The sequence below is a fragment of the Erpetoichthys calabaricus genome, chromosome 7 (assembly GCF_900747795.2).
Source record: "Erpetoichthys calabaricus chromosome 7, fErpCal1.3, whole genome shotgun sequence".
Lineage (NCBI taxonomy): Eukaryota > Metazoa > Chordata > Cladistia > Polypteriformes > Polypteridae > Erpetoichthys > Erpetoichthys calabaricus.
In genome coordinates this window covers 133,705,014-133,718,751 of record NC_041400.2, presented here as the reverse complement: position 1 = coordinate 133,718,751, position 13,738 = coordinate 133,705,014, and the positions used below count along the sequence as shown (strand labels likewise).

The window sequence follows — 13,738 nt, the reverse complement described above, 5'->3', positions numbered from 1 at the left end:
ACTTTTATGTCAGTATGACTGGCAAGGGGAGAGAGTTAGCAGATATGATGGAGAGAAGGAAGGTTGATATATTGTGCGTGCAAGAGACTAAATGGAAGGGGAGTAAGGCCAGGTGGATTGGAGGTGGATTCAAATTGTTCTATCATGGTGTGGATGGGAGGAGAAATGGAGTAGGAGTTATTCTGAAGGAACAGTATGTCAAGAGTGTTCTGGAGGTGAAAAGAGTGTCAGGCAGAGTAATGATCATGAAGCTGGAAATTGGAGGTGTGATGATGACTGTTGTTAGTGCACATGCACTGCAAGTTGGGTGTGCAATGGGTGAGAAAGAAGATTTTTGGAGTGAGTTGGATGAAGTGATGAACAGTGTACCCAAGGGAGAGAAAGTGGTGATTGGAGCGGATTTCAGTTGGCATGTTGATAAAGGGAACAGTGGAGACGAGGAGGTGATGGGTAGGTATGGTGTCAAGGAGAGGAATGAAGGTCAGAGGATATTGGATTTTGCCAAAAGGATGGACATGGGTGTATGCATCTTTAACATTTGCATACAGTAAGTCAATAGTCTTATTTCCCTGGGTGTTACAGTCCACATACTGGGAGAAGGCAGGTAATGTTTTGTCCAGCGTCACATGGTTAAAGTCTCCAGCGATTAGCACAAGCGCCTCAGGGTGCTGCGTTTGTAACTTAGCAACAGCAGAATGGATGATGTCACTCGCTGTCTCCACGTCCGCCCGAGGAGGGATGTACACGATGACAACAATGACGTGTCCAAACTCTCTGGGCAAGTAATAGGGATGCAAACTTACGGCCAACAGTTCGATGTCCCTGCAGCAAGTGGAGACTTTGACGTTAACATGTCCAGAGTTACACCACCGTGTATTAACATAGAGAGCGAGTCCTCCTCCTATGTGCTTACCACAGGTACTTGCATCTCTGTCCGCTCTAACTGTGCTAAACCCGGTAGCTCCACGTTAGCATCTGGGATGGTGGTAGTTAGCCACGTTTCGCAAAAGCATAACAAACTGCATTCTCTGTAGGTTCTGACATTTTTCACCAGCGCAGCCAGTTCGTCGATCTTATTTGAGATTGCGTTCACATTACCCAGAATCACAGAAGGCACCGAAGGCTTAAAACGCCACTTTCTCGCAAGCCGCTTCATTTTTAGCTTAGTGCCGGCTCTGCTGCCACGATACCGCCTTCTTACCTCGTCGGGTAAATATGGAACCACACCAATACTGGCATTTGTTCTCAGCGCTCGAAGTTGAGTACTTGAATAGACAAGTCTCGGTGTGTAAAAATCCATGCCCACGTTGTAAAAGTAAGTGTGTCCAAGGAACAAATCCACATAAAATAAAGTGATAGGAGTGATCAATAAATAAAAATAGAAAAATAAAAGTAGAAAAGTACACATACACATACAGTCATACACGGAGCTGCTGAAAAGGCTGCCACTCTTGGCGGCGCCGGAACTGAGAAGATAGTGAGCAGCAGTGGGGTTTCATGCCAAGAAAGAGCATCACAGATGCAATGTTTGCTCTGAGGATGTTGATGGAGAAGTTTAGAGAAGGCCAGAAGCAGTTGAATTGTGTCTTTGTGGACCTGGAAAAAGCATACGACAGGGTGCCTCGAGAGGAGTTGTGGTATTGTATGAGGAAGTCGGGAGTGGCAGAGAAGTATGTAAGAGTTGTGCAGGATATGTACGAGGGAGGTGTGACTGTGGTGAGGTCTGCGGTAGGAGTGACGGATGCATTCCAGTTGGAGGTGGGATTACATCAGGGATTGGCTCTTAGCCATTTCTTATTTGCAATGGTGATGGACAGGTTGACAGACAAGATTAGACAGGAGTCCCCGTGGACTATGATGTTTTCTGATGACATTGTGATCTGTAGCGATAGTAGGGAGCAGGTTGAGGAGAACCTGGAGAGGTGGAGATATGCTCTTGAGAGGAGAGGAATGAAGGTCAGTAGGAACAAGACAGAATACATGTGTGTAAATGAGAGGGAGGTTAGTGGAATAGTGAGGATGCAGGGAGTAGAGTTGGGGAAGGTGGATGAGTTTAAATACTTGGGATCAATAGTACAGAGTAATGGGGATTGTGGAAGAGAGGTGAAAAAGAGAGTGCAGGCAGGGTGGAATGGGTGGAATGGGTGGAGAAGAGTGTCAGGAATAATTTGTGACAGACAGGTATCAGCAAGAGTGAAAGGGAAGGTCTGCAGGACGGTAGTGAGACCAGCTATGTTACATGGGTTGGAGACGGTGGCACTGACCAGAAAGCAGGAGACAGAGCTGGAGGTAGCAGAGTTAAAGCTGATAAGATTTGCAGTGGGTGTGACGAGGATGGATAGGATTAGAAAATGAGAACAATAGAGGGTCAGCTCAAGTTGGACGGTTGGGAGATAAAGTCAGAGAGGTGAGATTGCGTTGGTTTGGACATGTGCAGAGGAAAGATGCTAGGTATATTGGGAGAAGGATGCTAAGGATAGAGCTGCCAGGGAAGAGGAAAAGAGGAAGGCCTAAGCGAAGGTTTATGGATGTGGTGAGAGAGGACATGCAGGTGATGGGTGTAACAGAACAAGATGCAGAGGACAGAAAGATATGGAAGAAGATGATCCACTGTGGCAGCCCCTAATGGGAACAGCCAATAGAAGAAGAAGTACTTTATAAAAGTCCGTTATGGCAATTACAAAGCTTAATAAATATTGATGCTTACTTTTAATTTTTTAAAATGTAATGAAAAGACTTGTATTCTGTCTTTTACTTACTCACCGAAAAGGTGGTGGCTCGTGAGGGCTTTTATGCCAAAATAATGAGCAGCAGACCTTTTAGGTAACAACAAACAACAACTTTTTATTTCAAACCCGCCATCAGCACCCAGCATGCTTTGTTCACAAAACAAAGTTCCCATCCCACTTTTTCAAACCAATCACAAATAGAACATTTGCATTCTGGGGTTCTGTGCTCAGACACCACAACCTGCCTCTTCCACACTCTTTGACTGTGAATGTTTTAAAAATTAATATTACAGGGCACTTAAGTGAGCACATCCTTTAGCATTTTTAATTTATCTAATAAGTAAAGTTGCTCACCTGACACTTAGTGAAATATTAATTGTCTCCAAGTCAAATCAACCCAATTGAAGGAATAATCTGAATGAGGTCGTTGAACACACTTAGACTTAATTACAGCAGGTCCTACTTAGTTTAAACCTCGCTTATTTTGATCATTGCCATCAGAAGAAAGTTGCCAGTTCAAAGACTGAGAAACACATACTGCTACAATCAAAGGACTTTTCTAAAGAGTTCTGAGGAAAAAGCTGTTGAGTTGATATCAACCAGTGTGCAAAGGGCAGCAAAGCTATTTCTAAAACTCTGGGGTTCCACCAAAAAACAACAGCCATAATGTCTAAATGGAAAACACTTGGAATATTAGTCAATCTTTACAGGATTATTTGGCCTGCCAAAAAATTATTTACAGGAGCAGCAAAAGACCATCCAAGAAGTCATAGAAGATCCATTAAAAGCATGCAAAGAACTACCGGCTCCTCATTCCTCAGTAAAGATACCACACACAATGTTTATTTCACCATTTACAAGGAAGTACCTAGAAGATCCCCTAGACCTTTAGGACAATCTTCTATGGACAAGTGAGACAAAGCTGGAACTGCTTAGATGACAGGGGTTCCATCATATATGGCATTAAACAAATGGCACTCCACAGTAAGAAACATGGAGGTGTTAAATGTGTTGGTGAGGAGTTAGTTTGCTGCCTCAGGACCTGGATAACTTTGTGATATTTGAAGTGACCAAGGATTTTGCTCTGTCTCTGAAAATTAAAAAATAGTGTCCACTCCTTCATCCATGAGCTGGAGCTATAGCATCGCTGGGTCATATAACAAGACAATGATCCAAAACATAAAAGCAAACCTTCAGCACAATGGCTAAAATGTTTTGAACTGGCCTTTTCAAAGACCAGACCTAAACCCAGTAGTGATGTTGTGATAGTAACTAAAACAAACCATTCATGCTTAAAAATATATAATATTTCTAAATTAAAACAGCTTTGCAAGGAAAAGTGTGCTAAAATATCTCCATAACAATAGGAAATACCAAAATTGAGTTATAGCAAGTGTCTGGTTACAGTCACTGCTGCTGAAGGTGGCATCATCAAATATTAAGAGCAAAGGTTGCAATTTGGTGTTGGAAGACTTTGTTCATTTAATACATAATGTAAGTAAAAAAATGTGCTCTTCCTTGACTGTTTACCTAACCATAGATTTTGGTTGAAGACCTTAAAACTATCATTGTCATAAAGTTGCTGAAACAGAGGAAATCAGGAAGAGGGGAAATACTTTTTGATGGCATTGTGTGTGAAATAGGTGTAAATTCTGAAATGTCGTTTATGCACTGATGGTTCTTTTCGTTATTTTGAATCCTGTCTAATTCTTATTCAAGAGTATGACAGCACATCCAATACTGTTACTTTTATCCACATATCATAGGGTTACTTAACAGTTATTCATAATAATAAATCATAGGCATAGCCTATGGAATTTCGGGTTTGAACCCCCCAAAGCATATTTTATCACAGTTCCAGCTGACTGATCATAAATATGTAAACTTCAGAAAGTTTCGGACTGCTTTACTTTTTAAACATTTTTTATATTGTAGCCTCGTGCTTAAATTGTTTAAATTCATTTTTGCCAAAATCAAACAACACGCAATAGCACAGAATGCCAAATGAAAACAGGATTTTAGAAATTTTTCCAGATTATGAAAACTTTAAAAAAAATAATAATATTGATGTATATTTTGAACAAAATTAATTAAAAACATAAATACGAGATTAAATGAAAGTACCCTAGGTTCTTGTCTATAAGCCGGACTCATGTATAAGCCGGAGACCAAAAATCATACGAATTTTTAAAATAAAATCGTATCATAGATAAGCCGGACTCATGGATAAGCCGAACGTACTATAACCTATAACTAATAGAAGGGAGGGAGGTCAGTGGTCTCACTCGCACCCATTTAATTTCTTTAAGGGGGGAGAGAGTGTGAGATATTGGCGTCTGTCTCACTCCCCGCATGGCGCGGTTGGAGCGGCCGGAGCGCGTTCTTTCTGCTCTGGGCGTCGCCGAGTCAACACGCGCGCGTAGCGGTCATTTAAATTGTGATTTTATATGTAAGCATATTTAAATATATATCGCGGATTTTTTGCTGGTTTGCGGATTTCTGTGGACAATGGGTCTTTTAATTTCTGGTACATGCTTCCTCAGTTGGTTTGCCCAGTTGATTTCATACAAGGGACGCTATTGGCAGATGGCTGAGAAGCTAGATTGCTTACTTTTCTCTCACTCTTGCGCTGACTATCTGTGATCCTGACGTATGGGGATTGAGCAGGGGGGCTGTTCGCACACCTAGACGATACGGACGCTCGTCTAAAAATGCTGAAAGATTATCTTCACGTTGCTATCTTTTGTGCAGCTGCTTCCTGAAAAGACATGCTGCACAGTGCTTCGCATACTTAAAAGCTCGAAGGGCACGTATTGATTTTTGACTGAAAAACAAACTCTCTCTCTCTCTCTCTCGCTCACTCTCTCTCTCTCTCTCTCCCCCTGCTCCTGACGGAGGGGGTGTGAGCTGCCGCCTTCAACAGCTTTGTGCCGCGGTGCTTCGCATACTTAAAAGCCAAACAGCCCTATTGATTTGTTTGCTAGAGATTGTTTTCTCTATCTATGTGACATTATGTGCTCCTGACACACACTCCTTTGAAGAGGAAGATATGTTTGCACTCTTTTAATTGTGAGACAGAACTGTAATCTCTGTCTTGTCATGGAGCACAGTTTAAACTTTTGAAAAAGAAACAAATGTTTGTTTGCAGTGTTTGAATAACATTCCTGTCTCTCTACAACCTCCTGTGTTTCTGCGCAAATCTGTGACCCAAGCATGACAATATAAAAATAACCATATAAACATATGGTTTCTACTTCGCGGATTTTCTTATTTCGCGGGTGGCTCTGGAACGCAACCCCCGCGATGGAGGAGGGATTACTGTATAAACCGGATTTATGTATAAACCGATATTCTATTTTTTCATTTTTCAACTTTTTTCCTTAGATAAGCCGCGGCTTATAGACAAGAACTTAGGGTACCATGAAATGTAACAATAACTAAAGAAAAAGAGCAAATAAATAAATATTTCACAGAATATGTATTTGTTGCTTATTTATTTGGTGAGGAGCGGCACGTTGGCGCAGTGGTAGCGCTTTCTGCCTTGCAATAAGGAGACCTGGGTTTGCTTCCCGGGTCCTCCCTGTATGGAGTTTGCATGTTCTCCCCGTGTCTGTGTGGGTTTCCTCCGGGTGCTCCGGTTTCCTCCCACAGTCCAAAGACATGCAGGTTAGGTGCATTGGCGATCCTAAATTGTCCCTAGTGTGTGCTTGGTGTGTGTGTGCGTGTGTGTGTGTGTGTGTGTGTGTGTGCCCTGTGGTGGGCTGGTGTCCTGCCTGGGATTTGTTCCTGCCTCGTGCACTGTGTTGGCTGGGATTGGCTCCAGCAGACCCCCGTGACCCTGCGTTAGGATATAGCGGGTTGGAAAATGACTGACTGACTTATTTGGTGAGTGTTGTGTTTTAATTGGCAAATCTTAAACCTTCCGCCATCAAATGTCACCACATTTACAACAGACACTTGAGATGCAGGCTAGTAATGATGAGTTCGGAGTTTATAGAATTGAAGTAGCTTCTCTACAAAGTAATTCTGCACAACTTTTTCTATCCCTCGCATGCACAACTTTTTTTGCAGGCGCGTGAGCCACAGGACTTCCCAAATCAAGCAAATCACTTACAACCACTCTGTGGATGATTCACCAATTAAAACACAGCACTCACTAGAGCCCAGCTTGGAAGAGTGAAAGTGACAGATTTAAATTCAAGGCATATTTCGTGTTGCGTTTGGAGAAATATTATGGTCAAAAAATCAATAAATAAATAAGCAACAAAAAATATATTCAGTGACACATTTGTATATTCACATTTCATGCTTTTTCCTTTATGTATTGTCACATTTCACAGTGATTTTATTTATTTGCATATTTATTTATTTAATTTTTCTGAAATATTCTTCCATAAAAATCTAATTGACACAGATATTCAGACCATTTACTCAGTACTTATTGGAAGCTCCTTTGACAGCAATTACGGCCTGTAGACTTCTTGGGCATGACGTAACAAGTTTCACACACCTGTATTTTGGGGATTTTCTACTATTCTCCTTTGCAGATCCTCTCAAGCTCTATTAGGTGGACAGCTATTTTCAGGTCTCTACAAAGTCCAGGCTCAGGATAAGCCACTCAAGAACATCCCTAAAGTTGTCCCTAAAGCACTTCTGTGTTGTTTTTGCTTTGTGCATTGGCTCTTTGTCCTATTAGCACAGAGGTCCAGAGCACTATGGGGCAAGTTTTCATTAAGTATATCTCTGTACTTTGCTCCTATAATCTTTTCCTCAACCCTGTCTAAGTTCCCAGTGCCTGCCACTGAAAAACAACCCCAGAGCATGATGCTGCCACTACCATACTTTTCCACTGGAATGGAATTGCACAGGCCTGGCAACCTCAAGATATGAAGCTAATCTTGGTTTCATCAGACCAGAGATATTTTTTCTTACAGTCTGAGAGTCCTTTAGGATGATTTTTGCAAGCTCTAAGCAGGCTTTCATGTGTCTTTTACTGAGGAAGGCATCTGTCTGACCACTCTGTCATAAAGCCTAGATTGGTGGAGTGATGCAGTAATGGTTGTCTTCCTGAAAGTTTCTCCCATCTCCACACAGGTTCACTGGAGCTCTTGCCTGAGTGACCATCGGGTTTTTCGTCATCTGTCTTACCAGGGCCCTTCTACCCCTGATTGCTGAGCTTAGTTGGGTGTCCAGCTCTAGGAAGAGTCATGGTTGTTTCAAACTTCTTTCATTTAAGAATTATGGAGGCAACTTTTCTTTTGGTAACCTTCAGTGCTATGTAACCTTCCCCTGGTCTGTGCCTCACCATAATCCATCCATCCATTTTCCAACCTGCTGAATCCGAACACAGGGTCACGGGGGTCTGCTGGAGCCAATCCCAGCCAACACAGGGCACAAGGCAGGAACCAATCCCGGGCAGGGTGCCAACCCACCGCAGGACACACACAAACACACCCACACACCAAGCACACACTAGGGCCAATTTAGAATCGCCAATCCACCTAACCAGCATGTCTTTGGACTGTGGGAGGAAACCGGAGCGCCCGGAGGAAACCCATGCAGACACGGGGAGAACATGCAAACTCCACGCAGAGAGGACCCGGGAATCGAACCCAGGTCCCCAGGTGTCCCAACTGCGAGGCAGCAGCGCTACCCACTGTGCCACCGTGCCGCCCCCTCACCATAATGCTGTTTCTAATCTTTGCAGTGAATTCCTTCAACCTCATAGCTTGGTTTTGGCTCTGATGCACATTGGCAACTGTGGGACTTTATATAGACAGGCATGTGAGTTTCCTAATCACATTGAGTCAGTTGAATTGCGCACAGGTGGACTCCAAACATGGTGCAGAAACATCTCAATGATTGTCCAAAGAATGGGATGCAAGTGTCATAGTAAAAGGTCTGAATACTTGTGTCAAAAATTGTATTCTTTTTATTTTTAATACCTTTGAAAAAAATTGTAGAATCCTATTTCACTTTGTCATTCTGGAGTATAGAGTGCTGCTTGGTTTGGGGGAAAAAATTATTATTTTTTAATTAAATGATTTTAGCACAAGCTGCCACATAGCAAAATATGAAAAATATATATGAATACTTTCTGAATCCACTGTGTAAATATTTCATATACTTTCCCCTCCATGATTTCATTCAATGTGTGATATTGTATGAATTTTTGTTTTGTTTTTAATTTTTGTCTTTGTTGGTCTTGCACTATTGTTACTACTTGGTGAGATACATGCAAAAAAAAAAAGAATTGTACCTATGTATTACATGCCAAAAAGTCTCAACTTATGTTTTAATAATTCAAACTGAAGGACAATGAAGTGATTACCTGATGGAAATGAATGAAATGTTAGAACATCAGAGGTTGTTTTTCCCACATTGTTCCTAGCTGTTATTGTAATGTTTAGAATTTCCATGATTCCAGTTTTTACACCAAATATTTGTCCATTTTTAACTTCAAAATCTTTCTTCATTCTGCAAATGAAAATGAGGAAGAATCATCATTTATCAAAAAGAAAACAAATCATCCTGGTTCACATTAGAAAGCAAAAAAAGAAAAAAATCTCACTGTTAACGTTTTGAAGGAGTATAATGAGAATAAGCTAAATAACTTAAATATTAGTTCTATGTATGCAAGTGTGAAATTATACAGTTACTCTACTGTGACACTTCTGCACTTACGTAATGCAATTGGTATATATTTCAATTGAGATCCACGACATGTCTAATGTTTAATGTGATGTGCAAATGGACAGGCTGGGAATCAGAAATGAGTAACCCAAAATGCACTGAGAAAATCTTACTGTAATCTTACTTGATGCTTACAGTGAATAATGTTTATTTCTGATCTTCAGCTTTATTCTCATGTAAGCATCTGCAGTGTCAATTTCTATGGAAAACATAAAAACTTTAGGCAATATTAGTTAAGTACGCTGTGGCCTATCAGTAGCAGATGTACTTCCCAGGCACCACTCAGCATACAAACCTAAATACATGAGCATGCTCCAGCCCTGGCTGCCATGTTCCATATCTCCATACAGTACGGATGCTTGTCATTGATCATCAGCCAACATGTCAACTGCTTTTGATTTGCTACTCAATGCAATAAGCCCATCTGTGATCAATTCCACAAGAGACTTGCAGAAATGCCAAATAACGGCACCAAAGCTTGGTCTAATATCACCTCACAACAGAAAGCAGCACTGAAAAGGCAATATGCAGCAATCTGACAAAATCTAAACATTGTCAAAAACATGCAGCAGCTGTACCTACCATATCACTGATGCTTACATATTTTTACCGTAAATGAGACGAGACTCAACAAGACAATTTTTCCTCCCTTTCCATGGATGACTGCTGTAATATTCCATTTCAGTTCTTCAAGACACTGTTTTGGACTACTGGAAAAGACTGACCAAACTGTGCTCCTTAAAGAACAGGAATATTATACATGGATAACCATGGATTATGCTTCCTGAACACTTTTGGATATATTTTGTAGATTTTGGCCTGCTAATCAGAACAATCAACTTTACATTTTTGTATCACATGCCATTTTATTTCAAAGGCCTATTTTTATGATTTCCTCTCATATTATAAGTACAGTGGAACCTCGGTTTGCGAGCATAATTCGTTCTGGAAATGTGCTCGCAGTGCAAAGCACTCGTATATCAAAGTGAATTTCCCCATAAGAAATAATGGAAACTCAGATGATTTGTTCCACAACCCAAAACTATTCATATAAAAATGATTAATACAAAACATAAAGTAAAAATACATAAAACAAATTAACCTGCACTTTACCTTTGAAAAGAATCATGGCTGGTGTGAGTGAGTTTCTAAACTCTTGTGGGATTGCACCCAACGGGACGACACGCGGAAGAGCGTCCCAAAGCAATCTCAGTCTCCCAGCGCTGTTGCAGTTCGCCGTAAAAGCGAATCCGAAAAGATCGCGGACATGCTATATGCGCCTGCCATCGATGGGTGATACAAGGAACAAGGAACATTACACGAGGGGGGACCCAAAAATAACCGGAAATATTTTTAAAACGTGTTTTATTTAATTTTCTGTACAAACTACAATTAGTCTCCTTCAAAGTACTCTCCATTGGCGGAAATACACTTATCTAACCGTTTGTTCCATTGTTCGAAACATTTTTTAAATTCGTCTGAAGTAATGCCCATTAATGCTCTGGTCATTTCTTGTTTTACCTCTTCGACGTCAGCAAAACGCCTTCCTTTCAAGTCTTTTTTCATCCGAGGGAACAAAAAGAAATCACACGGAGCTAAATCCGGTGAGTAGGGTGGGTGGTTCAGGGTTGTCATACCGTTTCTTGCCAAAAATTGGCGAAAGCTGAGAGCAGTGTGAGATGGAGTGTTGTCATGATGAAAGAACCAATCGCCCGACTCCCACAAATCAGGGCGTTTCCTTCTCACACTGTTGCGCAACCTACTTTTACAAAAAAATTCACTGAACACAAGCACAACCTTCCAGACTGATGGCACTTGGCAGACTGACTTGTGAGGAGTGTAACTAGATCGCCCTAGCGGCCCAACCACGTACTACAAGTACCAACCTAACAACAACAAAATTCCGGTTATTTTTGGGTCCCCCCTCGTAAATGAGCAGGGCCCTACCTGACTGCTGTGTCTGTGTATAAATAACCGCACTGTTGCTGTTTCAAGCTGAATAAAGCTGGTGTTGCTAAAGTACTGAGACTCAGCTTCGCGTTTTAGGGTGCAAGACGGGGACTCGCACGTCACAGCACACACGCGCGCGCGCGTGCACACACACACACATACACACACGCGAGTGAGCGAGTACACACACATATACACACACACACACGCGCGCGCACACACAGTCACAATGCTAATGCTGTAGTAAACAGTATACGCTCGTACGGACTATATGAGTGAGGCATGCCGACTCAGACGGAGAATAGGAGACGATTGCCCACAATCCCGCAGCGAGAGAGAGAGAAGAACCATCAGCTCAGTTGTGATCACATGATGCTCAGCAGACAAAGCGTATACATACTGCTCGTACTGCAAGACCTCGCTCGTTTATCAAGTCAAAATTTATTAAAAATTTTTGCTCATCTTGCAAAACACTCGTAAACCAAGATATTCGCAAACCGAGGTTCCACCGTATATATAAAACAATACAAAATTACAAACTGGAACATCTGTGGTGGTCTTATAGCAGTGACACCACAACTAGGAATGCTGCTCAGATATACTGGGTATTGTTGTTTCATGTGCTAAAAAGTCTCATTACATTAAAGAGAACTCACCACTCCATAAGCATTTGCTTCAATGACAGAAAACTATAGCACATAAATGACTTGTCAGCCCAACAAAGATATTTTGGCCTCTTTTTCATTTAAGACTTGGAATCATGAAACATTTTGTGAAAGCGATGAACAAGAAAGTTGAAGGGACAGCTCTTTCTGTGAATAAGTGCTGCCAAGATTACAGAAGGCATTTTTGTTGGTCTTACAAATCAGACTCACCATCAATGACAAAGAGTTTGAAAATCTTCTAGTGCGGCCAGAGAAAAGGCTTTCAAAGATGTAGTTGAGAATTTTCTTGGCAACTACAGAGCCACAACCCTTGTCCAGTTGGTTAACAACATGCTTCAAGCATAGAATAGTGCATAGAAGTGCAATGGGTTGCCAAAGTTTTGGTTTCTGCATTTCCAGTTGGACTTCCATGCTAATCTTGGTGCAGTCAGTGCAAAGATAGAAAGGCGGTATCAGAGCAAGTGGAATCCATCAATGCTGGCCGACTAAGGTTGAGCACTGAAACATGAAGACAAGCTACAAAGGAGAAAACAGCTGTATAAGGTATATAAGACCAATAATCCAATGTGAATCGTAGGGCGTATAAGGGCAACCGTTAAGAAGGATATTAGGGAGGCTAAAAAGCAGTTAGAGAGAAATGTTGCAGATAAGATGAAAAATGACCCAAAGAAATTCTTTCAGTAATTTAGCAGTAAAAGAACAGTCAAGGAGAAGGTGAAGTGCATCAAGAATAGTAAAGGAGAATTAAAAAATACAAATAGTGAAATAGCAGATGCTCTAAACTTGCATTTTTCTGAGGTATTTACATGTTAGGAACTGGATAACCTTCCAGTAGTAACAGGGACAGCTAAGGAGGCAATGAGTGATTTAGAAATTGGAAGAATTACCACTCAGAATAAATAGGATGAAATCAAACAAATCGCCATATATATATATATATATATATATATATATATATATATATATATATATATATATATATATATATATATATATATATACTAGCAAAATACCCGCGCTTCGCAGCGGAGAAGTAGTGTGTTAAAGAGGTTATGTAAACATATATATACATATACATATATACATATACACATATATACATATATATATATACATATACACATCCACACACACACACATATATATATATATATATATATATATATATATATATATATATATATATATATATATATATATATATATATATATATATATACACAAATATCAACATATAAATACACATACATATACACACATACATACACACACACACACATATATACACATACATACATAGTGCGTTGTAACACGGGCTGTGATTGTTACATGGGAGGGAGACGACAAATCACAGCTTCCCGCTTTCTAATCGGGCCTGTGATTGGTGCTTTGACGGATGCCCAGATCCCACAGTATTTCCCCTTAGGAGAGGCGTTAGGCACGTTTAGCTTTACACCTGTTTTTAAGGCTTATTGACTGAAAGGGGCTTTTATGAAAAAAGTTAGGGCTTTGCTACAGGATATACCCTCCACAAGTTAAGGAAGTAAAAATAAAGGTATAAAATAAAGGTTTTTATGTGTAATGTGTTTGTATAAATAAAAACGCGAGAAGCGCAGTGGACGCTGTAGGGGCAGAGGGGAGAAGACGTTAATGTGACGCTCTGTCTATTTCTTTACTTTTCTTTTGAAAAGATTTTTGGGA

The 13,738-nt window shown here is 40.7% G+C and overlaps 1 protein-coding gene across 2 annotated transcripts in view; it reads right to left on the bottom strand.

Annotated features, from left to right (window-relative positions):
- The window catches only part of LOC114654702 (interleukin-6 receptor subunit beta-like), an 83,599-nt gene that overhangs the window by 54,002 nt on the left and 15,859 nt on the right, over nucleotides 1–13,738 (bottom strand). For both annotated transcript variants that reach the window (XM_028805415.2, XM_051929578.1), the window contains exon 3: nucleotides 9,061–9,206. In XM_028805415.2, coding sequence (XP_028661248.2) covers nucleotides 9,061–9,206 — 146 coding nt within the window. The remainder of the gene's footprint in view (nucleotides 1–9,060; nucleotides 9,207–13,738) is intronic.